The sequence below is a fragment of the Anguilla anguilla genome, chromosome 15 (assembly GCF_013347855.1).
Source record: "Anguilla anguilla isolate fAngAng1 chromosome 15, fAngAng1.pri, whole genome shotgun sequence".
NCBI lineage: Eukaryota > Metazoa > Chordata > Actinopteri > Anguilliformes > Anguillidae > Anguilla > Anguilla anguilla.
In genome coordinates, this window is record NC_049215.1 from 34633557 (window position 1) to 34650160 (window position 16604).

Genomic DNA, 16604 nt, shown 5'->3' on the forward strand with positions numbered 1-16604 from the left:
ACTCGTCCAATTATCTCCACTGCAACCATTACCATCTCTACTGGCCAAACAGTAGGCCTATTTGCGGGAGAGCTGTACCCCCACCAAGTAGCAAACCTGATTTAAACCGGAGGCACCAGGTGAATGTAATTTCGGTCAAATCAGTGACATTATTGGACTACCGATTATCAGGAATAAGATAAAATTCAGCAATACTACTTGCCAGGTGAAGACAAACAAATGCCCACAAGTAGACAATGTATACATATTGCACTATAGGCCTGCTACTAAGCCAAGTAGCAGCCTTATGCACCAGTAGCTTGAACTATATAATGTTGTCTCGCACTGGTGTGAGTATCAGGAGACAAGTTTTAGTTCTGCACTTTCTTTAAAAATGTAACTCGTCAACTGTTCAATTTCAATGTGATAGCTGCTGACTTATTGCTGTGCTTGAGCTTATTCAACAACAAAAAAAACATAAATAAGTAACATGAAACTGAAATAAAAAAAAACCTCTGATAAATCAAATATGTGATGAGGCAGACGCTTTGCTTTCATATATGTTAATAAATTACACTTTATTTATTTTGTGGATAGTAATATACATCTCAGAGTGCAGAACAGCGAAGTCACATTTAATCCATAACCGTATAAATGGATCTGCAACGACTGTCCGTCAAGATGTTCATCTGAAAAGAAGGCTTCAGCCTGTTTACTCTCTCCTCCGTATCCATTCCTTGATTCATGGTTAAATGAATGACACCACAGTAAAATTCATCTGCAGGTTAAAATATCACCAGTGTAAAGCTGCCAGAGAACATCTGTATTTTTATAAATCAGCCCCTTGCTTCAGGTCCTGCTGCTCCAGCGTAATAAACAGGAGTTGCAGCATTGTGTCGTGGGACATTTCCTGGGCCTCGTCAGCCTTGCTTCTGCTTTCTGCCTCCCTTGTGCATTAGATCAGCCCCTGAAATGCCCATCGTGTGTTTTCGCCATTTACACTACATGGCCCAAAAGTACGTGGACACCTGACATCCAACATCTCACCAAATATTATGGGCATTAATACGGAGTTGAGCCACCCTTTGCTGCTATCACAACCTCCACTCTTATGGGAAGGCTTTATACTAGACGTTGGTGCATTGCTGCAGGGATCTGCTTCCATTCAGTCAGAAGAGCATTAGTGAGGTCGGGCACTGATTGGGCGATTAGGCCTGGCTCACAGTTGCCTTTCCAGTTGATCCCAAAGGTGTTGGATAGGGTTGAGGTCAGGGCTCTGTGCAGGCCAGTCAAGTTCTTCCACACCGTTCTTGACAAAACCATTTCTATATGGATCTCACCATGTGCCCAGGGGCATTGTCATGCTGAAACATGAAAGGGCCTTCCCCCAAACCGCTGGGGAAGCACAGAATCGTCTAGCGTGTGATTGCATGCTGTATAATTAAGATTTGCCTTCACTGGAACTGAAGGGCCCAGTCCAAACCATGAAAAACACCCCCCAGACCAAGGGGTGTCCAGACACTTTTGGTCATACAGCGTCTGTCAGTAGGTCTTCAGCCGGAAGACTTTGGACAGGGGCTCTGTGGCGCTGGAGTAGATGAGATAGGACCCCTCTGTGGAGGCGAAGAACTCCCAGTCCTTGCACCCAATGGTGGGCAGCCGGTGGACGGGCACGAACCCTTCATACCCCTGCCACCTGTCAATGGAGAGCCAGAGATTCAGAACAAGAGTCTTATGCCTCTTCACTGCCCAGAAAAAAACGCTGTTGTTTCATGGATTCCTCCATCAGTGTTGCTCATTTATAAACTTGACTCACGCCTGGAGAAAGCGTTAACATTCTTTCCTGTAGCTGTACACAAGCAGGTCTTTTAAGCAAGACTCATGACTGCTACCCAATAATTTTATCTGAGCGCCACGCCACGCAGTGACCCTTACCTGTAAATGACACTGTTTAAAGAGTAAGACGTTCCGTCGTAGGAATTGGCCACCACCAGAAACTTTTCATCACCCAGCGTAAAAAACTCCCAGTCAACTGCACTGATGAGGGGAAAAACAGCAGGAAGTTTGAGATGTTGAAACATGCTTATTTCAGGTTAGCAATGCTTTAATACGTGAGAAAAAAAAAAGAAATAAAAAAAAACTGTCTCCCAAACTGCACACCTGTAGGTGGCAATGTCCTGAAACATGAGGAAAGTCTTGGTGGCCATGTTGAGCTCATAGATGGTGGAGTTGAGATTGTAGACGCTCGGCCCTTTCCTGTATAATTTTTGCCCATTGGCCACCGCTAGGAAGATCCTGCTTCCGATCTGGAACATCTCCCAGTCTGTCGCTCCAAATGTCTGTGGAGATCAGGAGAACCAGTTTGAAGCAGGCCAGTGTTGGTCAGTATGTTTTGTTTGCAGGCCTTTCATTTCACAGCTGACAATTTAAGAGCCAAAACAATCTCACTGCAACATGATTTGACCTTAGCTTTGAAGAGCTAAATCTAGACTTAAGTCTTGCTTTTTGTTGCTTACACTGCAGTAATTGCTTTCCAGGACTGACAAGGCGATGGTGCAGTATGGTGTAATGTTAAAAGTAAGATCTGATTAATGTTGTTATTCAAAATGAAGGAGAAGGAGACAGATGAAATCAGGGATATGAGATCTGTAGTTCATTACCTGAGGCAAAGTTTTAAAACATTAATTTAATAACCAGTGTCAACAAATGAAATGACGAAACTGTCTGGGTTTTTCAACAAGGATGCTGTCTTTGGGAATGCCTTCTATAAGTCTGGGTTTATCAGATAATTACAGGCAATGGAAAAACCTCTGCCATAATTAATACACATAATTAACCTGCTACGTGTCAATATTAATTTGATTCCAAACTGTATCAGATGTATGTGACATATTGCACTACTGAATTTTTCACCTGACACACTTTTTCCAGCTGTGGAATTCCCCTCGCAACAATGTCCTTATTCATGTCTCTGTGGTTGCTGGAATGTCTATTACAATCTATTTTGTACACACAGAAAAGTGATTAAACTTGTTTTTCATGATTAATTATACCTTTCTTACTAAGTCATGTGTTTAATTTATATTGACACAGTAAGCTTTTTTTTAAGTTTCATCAACTCTTGACATTTAATTTTTTTGAAACACAGCAGACAATCCACCCTCCTTTCACACTCTCTCTCTCTCTCTCAGACACACACCACACACCGTCATGCACACACATGCGCACACACACGCACGCACACACACACACACACCTCCAGCAGTGCAGGGGGATTGAGGACACATGGGCTGAGATTCGACTCCCTAGCAGATTGCACCCCAGGTCTCACCGAAGTTCACCTTTCAGTGCCACTCCCAGCCCACGGGTGACATTCAAGTTACATCGTATATAGATCCAATACCTTGTTTTGGTAGTATTTTCAGATGCCAGAATACATTGATTTCTATAGCACAGACATCTATCTCTGTCTGTCTCTGTCTGTCTGTCCCTGCAAAAGCATGCTAGGATTGCCGAATTGAGTCATCGGGTGATGAAAAAAAAACGTTTGTCAGTTGTCTCTGTTCTTCATTCTCAGCACGAATAGAAGACGGCGGCGACGGCCAAGGTAGCATCCAATCGGCGGGCTCCACTCGTGTCACGTGACTCACCGTGATGGCCTGGAAGAGCTGGAACGTCCCGCCCAGCCACACGTAGACGGCGGACTCGATCTGCGTGGAGGCGCCGTCGAACGTGTTGGCCACCGCCAGGAAGTGGTACGGGCCGGCGGTGAAGAACTCCCAGTCGTACGCCCCCGAGGTCCGGATGGTCTGGTTCACTTCGAAGGCCTTCGCGCCCGGGTTCCACTTGTAGATCACGCTGTTGATATTGTGGTTGTTGTCTCCTGAAAAAATAAAATAAATAAATAAATAAATAAATAAATAAATAAATAAATAAAATTTCAAGTGGAATTTGGAAAAGCTACTCTGCTTGTCATCCTGGGTGCCTCATGGAGATTATTTTTGGTCTTACTGTAATTTCTGTTGATTCGCAGCATGTTCACCTTGGGGTGGCAGTGTAGTGTAATGGGTAAGGAGCTGGCCTTGTAACCTAAAAGTCACGGGTTCGATTCCCGGGTAGGACACTGCCGTTGCGCCCTTGAGCAAGGTACTTAACCTGCATTGCTTCAGTATACAGTATATCCAGCTGTGCAAATGGATGTAATGTAAATGCCGTGTAAAAGTTGTGTAAGTCGCTCTGGATAAGAGCATCTGCTAAATGCCTGTAATGTAATGTAATGGGTAGACTGTACAGTATATTCAGCAGGTGGTATTGTCCTGTCCACACCACAGATCCCCTTCATGCTCCCCAGTGCTTTATTCCCCAAACGCCAGACGATCTAATTTTAGCGAGCGCTAGCGTGCACCCCGTGCTCCTGGGGACATTAAAAGGCCGGCCCGATGAAAAAAAAGCCCCTCCTTTATTTTGACAGTGAGGCTTTGAACAATTCAACAACAAAAAAAAAAAATAAAGATACGGGATCACTTCAGTGACAGTGAAAAGAGACGCAGGGGGATGGGATATCAAAGTAAATCTCACCTTACCTCACACAAAACACCGAGCAACAGCACGTGTTTCTATTGGCCCTTCACATTATTTCACGTACTGGTGCGTTTAAGTGTGTAGCAAACACACGGACACGTTACACAGCTCGAATTATTACACAGAGGGACTGATTTACTGAGGCCTTTAGCATGTGCAAAACTAATAACACAACCAGTGATTGGTGCAAAAAATAAATACCAAGACCAATCATGGGTCATGTTACTGGTTTTGCATGTGCTAAAAGGTTTCACACATGCTAATTTTCTTAGTATATGAGACCTTATACAGTCTTATGACAGTACTGCCCAATATTTTATGGAAGCAATTTGGGGTTTTTAACCATGCTCAGTGGTACATAAGCTGTGGAATCAAACCTGCATCCATTGGGTTGTAAGCCCAGCTCCTTCCCCCCTACAGAAAACATGTTTAGTTTTTTTTGTTATATTTTAAATAAGATACAGAACGACAGCATTTCAGAATGTTGTCATCCTGTTTTGCGGAGAAATTCCTCTTGAGGGGTTGATCTGATACCAATTAGCAGCTCGACAAGACCTCCAGCTGTCGACTGAGGTGTGCTTCATGAGGATTGAAGTGAAAACCTACAGGATGGTAGATCTAAATGGTAAATGGACTGCATTTATATAGCGCTTTTATCCAAAGCGCTTTACAATTGATGCCTCTCATTCGCCAGAGAAGTTAGGGCTTAGGTGTCTTGCTCAGGGACACTTCGACATGCCCAGGGCGGGGATTGAACCGGCAACCCTCCGACTGCCAGACAACCGCTCTTACCTCCTGAGCTATGTCGCCCCATAGGAACAGGGTTGTACAGCCCCTTGCTTACCCTAACATGGGAAACGGTTGTTGCATGTATATACCGCCTGTACCTTGTCTGTGATTGGCCACGGCGAGGAAGTCCTCCCCCTGGATGTGGAAGGCCTCCCAGTCGCGGGCGCTGTGGGTCTCCAGCGACTGGTACTGCAGGAACCTCAGCTTCCTCGGGCTCCACTTGTAGATGACAGACAGCTCCCGGTCCCCCGCCCTCTTCCCCCGAGAATTGGCCACCACCAAAAACTTCTGATGAGAAACCAAATCCGGACCACACCTATGTGAAGTTAACCTCTCCTTACCTTTTTTCTTTACCTGTTTATTATTATTATTATTGTTATTGTTATTATTATTATTATTATTATTATTATTATTATTAATATTAATATTAATAATAATAATAATAATATAATTATTATTGCAGGGTCCCAGAAGAGAAAAGATGTGTAAATATTTCCAGTCCTCAGCTAAAAGGAAGATGAGTAAATTCAGGGGGAAAGCACAATCATATCTGGTGTGACATGAATTTTAGGGGGAAAAATATAATTATAGTACAATATAGAAATGAACAGAAAACGGAAAGCCTGTAGCCTATGTGTAAATTTATTATTCTAATCAGATTGAAATTGCAAAGGTAAGAAAGGAAGATGTAGCCTAATAAATTATGGATCTAACAGATTGACTAAGTTCCTGCGATTTACAACATTAACACACGAGCTGCAAATGTGAGGGGCCTCTTTCCCAAGGCTGCACATCAAAAGATGTTCCTTTCTGTTTACCGTCGACGTCAGCTTTTGAAAACTTGATGTGCTGTCTTTCGTCTAACCGTCGGTTACAATGCCTCATAATAGCAAGAGAACAACTGTTTTTGTTGACTCACTGTACAGATCCAGAACTAAAGGGCTCTTTTTTTTAAAGATTCGGATATGGGCATGAAATGAACAGCTTATTCAGGGTCACATCCAGTGCAGAGCAACACAGTGTAATTGGGATGGCAGGTACGCCATTCAGCCAAGTTACTTCTTGGCGGGGCGGCATGCCCCATACCTATACAGCACCGAGAGTTTGCTATTTTTCAGGGTTCCCCACAGAAATAACCGCAAAAGCCACAGACTCTCAGCCCTTAACAACATTAATTTCTGTACATCTGTAATCACGACACGCGTCGGAGCGGCCTTACCTTCTTGTCCACGGTGAAGTACTTCCAGGCCATCGCTTCCCAGGTGCTGATGTTCTGGTACGGCTCCAGCTTCCCGTCGCTCCACTTGTAAATCCCAGATCCCCGCTTAGAATCGCGGTTTGCGGTCGCGACGAATAGGCCGACGGAGGGGATCTGGAAAACCTCCACGTCGAACGTCTCGGAGTTGGTGTAGAGGTCCTGGTAATCCTCCACGTAGTCCAGCCGCTCTTTCTCTGAAAGTGCAAAGCGCAGGTCTCTCGTTCATGCTTTTCTGGACGTATTTCCAGCGAGTTAATAAACAGCAACGCATAGTTATAATGCAGTATTATCCAGACGCGTTTATTCGCTGAGTATCGTACCGCGAGTTCGGGTTATTTATTTTAATTTTTTTATTTTTTATTTTTTGGTGTCGCGAGTTCGGGTTTCCTTGCGGCGATTAGCGGCAGATCAGAAAGAGACGGAAAGCGGTGCTGCGTGGTGACACCGACGGAAAATGAGAATGCGGTCGGAGCAACGGGAATGCGGCATTAGGGAGAGCCGCAGGATCCAGGTGAAGACGTGGGCTCACCTTGCAGCATGGAGACCCAGGCCCCGCCGTCACACAGGAAGAGGCCCCTCTTTAGGGTGTCAAACCACAGCTGGCCCAGCTCCGTCTTCCCGCAAAGAGGCTGCGTCCCCAGGGTCACGCGCAAATCAGCCTCTGTGAAGGACAGACGCAGTTTAAGTAACTTTAAGAGGATGTCGGGGTGAACATTTCACTCATTACCTAAGAGGCATTGTTACCCTCTCTTCACTGGGTAAAGTGTAGTTTTGTGCTGTTCGTGTAATTATTCTGAAATTAACCCTTTGAAGAGTAGGTTGTTCGGAATGTTTTTTTTTTTCTTCAAAATTCTAAGTCGGTATTCTGGAACTCCATTTCTTTGAATTACCAGTAGTGATTGTGACATCATCATTAGAACGTTCATTTAACAGCATTCTAATCACATAAAGAATTTGTGATCTGGCACCTTAAAGGGTTAAAGAAAATCATTTTGGTAATTAGTTGGAATGCTTGTCATTCTAGAAAAGGAAAAAAAAAAGAAAAAGATTATTCTTCAAGCAACCTACAGTTCTACCTGGAGCACATGCTAGGCCAAGTTATTATTTGTGTCTTATCTTAATGGCCAGTTGCCATGATAAACTGCACCCATCAATGATAAACTGCACCCTACACTAAGGACAGACAGAACTGCCAAGATCATTAAGCTTGCCAAACCACATTTAAGTATTTATAATTAAAAATGATTCTCTGGCAGAATAGAGACAGGTTTAATATTCATTAGATAGCAAAGGCAGCTTACTTCACCACTAAATGTTTTAATTTGATTCTTCCCCCCCCAAAGTGTAAAGTACTTAATTTTTAAAGAGTTTGGATAATAAAGTAAGTACACTTCTTTCAGAAGGGCACATCAATGTATAAATCAAAAGGGTGAAAAATTCATCAGCCAAATGTCTTCTGTTTGATCACGGCAGGTTCAACAGCTTTCAGAGTTACACTCTTCAGTCTGACGGACAGACGTCCATTTGTTCACACTTCAGTGCAAGGGTTGCCGATCTCATTTAAAAAGAGCCGGTTTATGTTCTAGCCCAGCACTACCACGCCTGATCAAACAAATGAACCAATCATGGCCTTCGGTAAAGACCTTGATGAGTAGAATCAGGTGTGTTAGTGCTGGGCTGAAATGAAAATCTGAACCCACACCGGCCCTCTGCTGATAAGATTGGGGACCCCTGCTGTAACGTACCTCAACAACCCTCCGCAAACTCATTGACCCCAAGCTCAGGGTGGAAAATAACAACTTGGGCCTGAACCTGAAGCCGCGCTGGGCCCTGGTGCTGCAGAGGCATGTGTAGCACAGGGCTCTCGATCACTGTCAGTGACCTAGCGGTCCAAATCCAGGGTCAGGCAGCTCACATGCCCGCACCATCACAGCACAATGTTTACACCTCAAACAAACACCCCTCCCCCCAACCCCAACCCCAAAATAAGAGCGCACCTGAAGCACTCTCCTAAAAACAGGAAAGACTATACTGCCTGTTTTTCTTTTCTTTTTAAAAAAAAGTTAATGTCCAGGCTGGTCCGATCCTGCCAACTGCTATGTTTTGCTGAAATGTAATACTTTTCTGATCCTGATAATGTATTTTGTGTCAATATGTTGCCACACATTCCATTTCTGCAATGGGAGTTTTCAGCGCAACAGGAAATCTCCTCTGAACGTTAATAATCACATTTTAAACTTGTCCTTAGGCATATCCTTCAGCGCATAAAACGAATTTAAAAATACCCCGTTCCCCCCATGTTCACCGTAAGGGTAGATTAGGGCTTCGGTCCCGGGCGATTTGATTGGCAGTTGCAGCAGGGCCTGGGGCACGGAGAGGACGGCGAGCCTGGGGTTCGAGGAGGGGCAAATGCGCGGGGTAGCGTCGGACCCGGGCAACAGAACCAGCTGCTGCATCAGCCCCTGCAACAGAGAGCGGCTCGTCGGTGGGGAGATCCTCTCTGCGTCTCCGAAAACGTCTAACTCAGTCTCGCGCGGTTTGTTTGTTCAGAGCTATACAGTCTACGGTTCAGACAGAGAATAAGCCACCTTTGAAACATGAGCTAGCTTCTGGAGCTAGTGTTAGAAACGTGCAATATTTCACCGGGCTTCAACATTAGCAGGAGCTGCCACTGCTGGTTCGAAATGAATGGCGTCTTACGGAGAACAGGCCTTTCCAACGCTTCCGGCTGCCCACGTAGAACCTGGAGCCCTTGGTGCTGAACGCGGAGGGGAATGGCTTCCCGTTCGCCCTGCATTTCAGACAAAACGCCACCATTTCAGTCACGCATTTAAACACAGTGTTCCTGCCCTATGACATCTGTGTACATTCAGCCACCTTTGACTGCTTCACAGGACAACATTACTACTATGTGCAATTTCATATATTTATGTGAACACGCTTCGTGAGACTGGCAAATGTCTGGATGTCCAGTTACTAAAGCTGACTGAACCATTGGCTGGTGTCAGTGGACTAGTTACTAATACAATGGCTGGTGTGGGTGGACTAGTTACTAATACAATGGCTGGTGTTGGTGGATTAGTTACTAATACAATGGCTGGTGTTGGTGGATTAGTTACTAATACAATGGCTGGTGTTGGTGAATTAGTTACTAATACAATGGCTGGTGTTGGTGGACTAGTTACTAATACAATGGCTGGTGTTGGTGGATTAGTTACTAATACAATGGCTGGTGTGGGTGGACTAGTTACTAATACAATGGCTGGTGTTGGTGGACTAGTTACTAATACAATGGCTGGTGTGGGTGGACTAGTTACTAATACAATGGCTGGTGTTGGTGGACTAGTTACTAATACAATGGCTGGTGTGGGTGGACTAGTTACTAATACAATGGCTGGTGTTGGTGGACTAGTTACTAATACAATGGCTGGTGTTGGTAGATTAGTTACTAATACAATGGCTGGTGTTGGTCGATTAGTTACTAATACAATGGCTGGTGCTGGTGGATCAGAGACGGGAGGCTGAGTTTTTGGGTGCAGACCCCTGTCCCCTTTGACCCCCCGCTGTAGAGACTCACAGGTCCAGGGGCATCCCGCAGTCCACGGTGAGGGTGGCGTACGGCCCGCTCACCGCCAGCACCAGGGTGTGCCAGCGGCCGTCGGCGAGCCGCACGGACCGGAAGGCCAGCCGCTCCCACCCTCCCGGGCCCAGGAACAGGAAGTGGAGCCGGTCCTGAGAGAAGCGCAGGCCCATGAGCATCCGCTCTGTGTCCTCCTCCACCAGAGAAAAGATGTACTCGCTCTTCTGAGAGAGAGAGAGAGAGAGAGAGAGAGAGGGAGAGAGAGAGAGAGAGGAGGGGGAGATAAGGTTTGTTTGAAAGAGTGATCAGGCAGGTTTTCTCAGGTTACTGCTGCAGTAGTTCCACCAAATAACAAGCCAGATGTGCAAGCTTCCAGCCGCCAACAGCGAGGATAAATCCTCACACCTGTTTCAGCTCTCTTGTGGAATTATGTGGCCTTTATGTGGTGTTCCGCGTGTGAGGTCATAATGCAGGCTCTGGATTATTCCCCACCGTGTGTTCCGCAGGTGTTCTCTGTGTGATGTCATAACGGCGACTGTTAATTGTGCTCTGGGCTATTCCCCATGGTGTGTTCCGCAGGGGCTCTCTGTGTGATGTCATAATCGTGACAATAAGTGAGATCTGGGGTATCCCCCCGGGGTGTGTGCTCCGCAGGTGTTCTCTGTGTGATGTCATAATCACATCGGTCGCAGTTGACTTGTCTGAGGCCTGTCCTCCGTGCCTTCTGTCTCACCTTAGGGGCCACACGGGCCACTTTCAGCGTGACCACGATGGAGAACTCCTGAGGGAAGAGCTCGCAGTTGATGAAGAGCTGAGAGGCGGGGAAGCTGAGCGCGCGGGGGGGCCCGGTGAAACGCAGCCCCCGGGCCCCCCCGTCCTGAACCATGCGCACCCCCATCAGGGCCTCCCCGCCCTTGGGAAGAACCAGGGACAGGAAGTCGAGCGGCAACAGATCTGCAAGAGTGGAGCGTGAGAGCCCAGTGAGGACACAACATAGGCTCATTAGCAATGCAGAAAATATTCACTTCCTACAAGACTTTTATTATGTAATGCTGAAGGGGGAAACGTTACACTGAACACCTGGACATAAAGTTGGAAGTGCTCTCTACCACAGATCGCCTATCTATATTGCTGCTATTTAATAGCTTGTCTCAGTAACCCATCTAAAAATGCAAATCAGCAGCTATTTAAAACAGACTGAGTTAAAGGGAAGCAGGGGAAAATGTTTTTGTGGAGATTTAAATCAGAGAATCGGGTGCTGGGATGTGGTCGTCCTCATTGCAGATCAATGTTTTATGTTTGTAAAACCTCCCAGCTGACACACAGAAGCAGAGGTGTGTGTGCCTGGCCTCGAGGCTCTCTGTAGCATGATATGCGCCCGTTTATTTATGAATATTGTGTTATGAATTCATATTTCCACGGCTATCACATTTTGATCTCTGCTTCAGATGAATGCGCTTTAATAATGGGCGTATGAACCTGAAAGGAGTGCATTATGGGTAAATAAAGCAGACGGCCCCATGCTCTTCAGCACCTGCTTTTGAAAACTGATCTGTTTTGAAATGGGGGGGTGGGAGGGGGGGGGGGGGTGCAGTTTGACAGGTGTGTTACCCAATCAAAGGGTGAGTTGGTTATGGTTCTAGGTGGCAAATGTCACATAAACGGATATCTTAGATTAAAAATAATTTCACAAAAAATCTCATCTATCTTAGTAAAGGTCTGATAAACAAAATAAACTGAATAAACTCTTGTCAGGCTGCAGAATTTGAAAGGCCTGCTCTTAAATTGACTGAAATTTTTTTTGAGTTCTGGATTCTGTCAAAATGATTTATTATGACCTAACTTCTGCAACGATAAATGTAAATGGAGTATATTCCCAGTTTGTATTACAATAGTTATTGAACATTTGTTTATTTTACAGGGACAGACACAGATAAACATGATGCATTGTGTTATACAATGTTCAGATGCGGCAGTGTTTTAGCCACAGGCAGTTTCAAATGCCAAAACCCATAATAACCAAAGAAGGGGGAAAGAGAGAAAAATAAAGAGTGATATTTAAAAAAATCAGATAAATGAGAAGATGATCTGTTGCCTGTAAAAGATGTATGCTCATATAAAGAAAATGTACATTTAAATTCAATGCAAACATGTCTTCAAGCCAATAAAATGCCCTAATATCTGAAAAAAAACCAAATTAAATCAGTATACTGCGCTGATGACTTGTTCTTAATTTACAGAAGTGCATTTAAGCAAGTACTGCATTTTCTAATCACACGTCACCAAGAGTTAAGTGCAATTAATGAAGACGAATGGACCCCTGTTCACAAGGGTTAAACTGAATGCACCCCTTATTGTGTTTTTATGCAACATTTATCTTACATTAATTTTGTTGGGAAGATCCTTTTGGATTAATTTTTGTTTTGCTTTATTTTCAGACATGCATGACTGTGTATTATTGAGAGGTCGCATTGGAATGACTGGCTGCAATTTTATATTGTTTATTTTTCTTTTGCTCTAGAAAAATTCAAGAGGGATGTTGTGGGTGAGGTAAAGTACTTAAAAGTCCATAAGGATTGAGTTTCAAAGGTGGAAAGGGGTCAACAAAGCAGAACAGTTTATTTAAAAGCAGTTACATTCTTGTCAAAATATGTCAGCAGCGATATGGTGCAATGGAAAATAACCTAAACTTTACTCTTAAGTGTCTTTTCTCAAAAAGACACTTAAGAGTAGATGCAGAAATATTCTTAACCTATGGAATATAACCCACATAGAAATGGAATGTGTGTGTGTGTGTGTGCATGTGTGTATGCATGTATGCATGTGTGTGTGTGTGAGTGTGTGAGTGTGTATGTGTGTGCATGCGTGTGCTTGTGTTTTAATCATGCCCTTTATAAGTACTGAGACAAACCTCGATCCAATAGTGCACCTCAAAGGGCCACTACTTGATTCACTCATTTATGACTTTTCAGGTTAAAGGGGCACTAAAAAAAGTTAAAATAATTTTTTCCTAAATAAGGCTTGGAAATCTATTATTTGTATTTTATTAATTTATAAATGTATTGGTATGTACTGTACCAGAGTCAAATCACAATGCCAATGCGTATAATAACTCTTTCTTGAAATGAACAAATGTGAATGTTTGCTGAGCCCATAATTTTGTGCAATGACTGAAACGCATGTAAAACATGGCAGAATTAAGTTCACTAAATCAAATTCTGTTCTCCCGTACATCCGCAGCCTCTGACACACAGGAGCCGCTAGTCCCTGTCTATGCGATAACCGATGATCTTCCTCTTGAACCCGACAGAAAGACAAATCAGGTCGGGACTTCTGATTGGCCAGAAGGCCTCAGTGACAGTCTAGAGGCAAAAAAAAACAGAACTGGCGATCCTTTAATTTTCACCACTGCGTAGCGTGACTTAGCCTGCAGTCTACACACAATCCATCCCTTAATAATCCCCATGATGTCAGGGATTGCCGGGTTTGAAAATGCCGGTTGCCGTGACAGAGACGCGCAGTTAAAAACAGGGCCGGGCTTTTTTTCAAAAGGCATTTTTTTGCGAAAACGCAACGCCTCTCAGGTTCAGCTCTATTAGGTCAGCGGTGAAACCTTTCATTGCGTCTCCCGGCAATTTTTAGCGCGCGGCCTGTAATCATCGCAGACTTGACTCGCGAGCTGAGGCCGTCTCTCTTTTGCACTTTACATGAAAAGCGCAGGCCGCGACTCGCTACAAAAATACAAAAATACTCCTTTTTTCTTCCCCGTTTTTTTTTTTTTTTTGCTTCATGTTGCACCTGCATGAGCTCGAGTCTGTGTATTAAGTCTGTGGTTTTTTTCATTTTCATTGGTGCATTTGCTACTGAAGCAACATTGAGCTGATTAAACTCCAGCTTGTTTTTGGAGGGGCACCTTTTATCTCAAAGTAAGTCACGCTAGTATCTAACTTTTTTTTTTTTTTTTTGGCAGGTTTCCCTACTTTAATTCACACTGAAGTCGTTAAAAAAATGGAAACGTATAACACATCTGTCCTGGACAGCTCCTGTAATTTACACCCACATCCTCCATACTAAAATAAAAGCCATTTTCTGAGAGTGAACGATTTCGCTCTGGTGCATGGCCAGGTGCATCACGGCTGGTGTACAAGAACAAATCATAAAAGCTTCTTCCTCTTAATTTGACAGAAGAATAAATACAATTAAAGCAGCCAGTAACAACCAATACATTGCCCCTCCTCAGGAAAGTGTTATGTTTAGAGATTATTTAATATTTGTCAATGGTACGACATTAAGTCCAAGAATGCCTACAGCCATATCTGATCCCAGACCTGATGGTGAGCTCTTATACTGCTGTAGTCCTACATGGAGCAGATATCCAGAGAGTGAAAGGGTTAAAGATGCCAAGCTGTGTACATTTATGAGCAAGTGAATAACACACAGCGCTCTGTATTTGGCGACAACTGAATCTAAGTGCTGTGTACTTGTGGATTAGAGAGGCAGTGCTGTAAGTCTCCCGGTGAATTATGAGTGCAGTTCTGCACATCTGTCAGTCAGAGATGCAGAGTTCTGTGTATCTGTGCTGTATATATCTCAGGAGTCAAAGATACTGTACGCACGGCATCTATGAGTGAAAGATACCTGATGCACTGTCTGAGTCACAGGTGTGCAGTGCTGTATATCTGTGAGTGACAGGTGTGCAGTGCCGTACATCTGTGAGTGACAGGTGTGCAGTGCTGTATATCTGTGAGTGACAGGTGTGCAGTGCTGTATATCAGTCATAGGTGTGCAGTGCTGTATATCTGTGAGTGACAGGTGTGCAGTGCTGTATATCTGTGAGTGACAGGTGTGCAGTGCTGTATATCTGTGAGTGACAGGTGTGCAGTGCTGTATATCTGTGAGTGACAGGTGTGCAGTGCTGTATATCTGTGAATGACCGGTGTGCAGTGCTGTATATCTGTGAGTGACAGGTGTGCAGTGCTGTATATCTGTGAGTGACAGGTGTGCAGTGCTGTATATCTGTGAATGACCGGTGTGCAGTGCTGTATATCTGTGAGTGACAGGTGTGCAGTGCTGTATATCTGTGAGTGACAGGTGTGCAGTGCCGTACACCTGTGTGCAGGTGAGAGCTGTTAGCGAGAGCAGGGCAGCGCACCTGTGCAGGGTCTCCATGGCGATGCCGAGCCCCAGCTGAGCCCAGGGAGGAGGAGGAGCAGCCCGGCCACCAGCAGCGCGGACATCAGGGGTCCCTCTGGCGCCGGTCCATTCACCGAAACCCCGACCGTCCCGGAAACGTGCCGAAACTCACCCCGAAACTCATCTCCAACGGCGCGCTCACACACCTCTCCAGCGAGACCCTGATTTCCAGGTGGGGTGGGGGGATAGTGGGGGTTCCCTCAGCAGCGTGTGTCCCAGCCTACAGATGAACTCCAGGACAGAAGAGGACAAACATCTCCCAAAAAAAAACCAAAAAAAAAAACAGGACAGCGTCCCACGTCCCGCACAAAAAGGTCGCAGAGCTCGGCCCAAACTCCTCCCGTGGAGCCTCCAGCCGAGGTGTTTACTGTTTGCCGGGTTTTTGTGTACCCCGTCTGCCCTAATGATTAACTGAGCCTCCGAGCCTCGGGTTCAGCCAGCCACAAATCAGCCGGCATTTTCCGCTGTCTGTTCCTGCGGTTTCCAGGGAAACGCCTCACGCACGGGCCAAAGCAGCTGATTCTCTTTTCTTTTTTCAGGTGTGACATTTTTCTTCCAAAGTCCAGGTTTGGTTTGGTTTGCCTCCCCCCCCCTTTCCCCCCCCCCAGACGTGCCAGTGACAGGTGAGCTCTCTTTTTACCGACCCTCTCCGGCGTGTCGAGCGAGAGAGCGAGAGGGAGGCAGTGAAGCTTCACTCAGGATGGGACATGAGCCCAGTCCCAGCAGTCATTTAAATGAGAATCAGTCAGCTGGGGAGGGGAGGGGTTTCTGAGTGACGAAAGGTGGGGGGGGGGGGCAGCTGAGGGGAGGGGGGCAGGAGCAAGGTGAGTTTCACACAGTTTTTTTTCCTCATCTCTCTTTCCCAGCCCTCCTCAGATGTAAGGAACACGGGGGGGGGGGGGGGGTTTCCCCTCCCCTGTTTGAGAGCAGCGCTGTCCTGTACCAGCTCTCAGCACAGCCCTGCTGACCTGCAGCACAGACCCAGCATCGCAGGACTCGAACCCGCAACCCCGTTAAAAGTGGGTTAAAGAGCCGTCAACGTCTACTCTTCCCACACAAACAAATCTCTGTAATCACACACTGGCTGAAATGAAAGAGAAAAATTGCCACAAAAAAAAAAAAAAATTCTCCATTAAGGCACTCTAAAGATCATTATCTGTATAAGTGTAACCTGTATGAAGCGGCTTTGTATTATCAGGTACGTGCTTAGCAGATACCTTTACA

General features: G+C 45.2%; 1 protein-coding gene across 1 annotated transcript; it reads right to left on the reverse strand.

Moving 5' to 3' along the window:
- Positions 1-1407: 1407 nt before the first annotated feature.
- LOC118213820 (thrombospondin-type laminin G domain and EAR repeat-containing protein-like) lies at positions 1408-15941 on the reverse strand. Its single transcript, XM_035392999.1, has 12 exons — positions 15340-15941; positions 10921-11141; positions 10185-10411; positions 9308-9398; positions 8913-9069; positions 7137-7268; positions 6569-6801; positions 5448-5637; positions 3630-3862; positions 2140-2318; positions 1915-2016; positions 1408-1675 (listed from the first exon to the last, which is right to left on the reverse strand). The coding sequence occupies exons 1-12, from the start codon at positions 15422-15424 to the stop codon at positions 1522-1524; spliced, it is 2004 nt and encodes a 667-aa protein (XP_035248890.1). The 5' UTR covers positions 15425-15941; the 3' UTR covers positions 1408-1521.
- Positions 15942-16604: the final 663 nt, after the last annotated feature.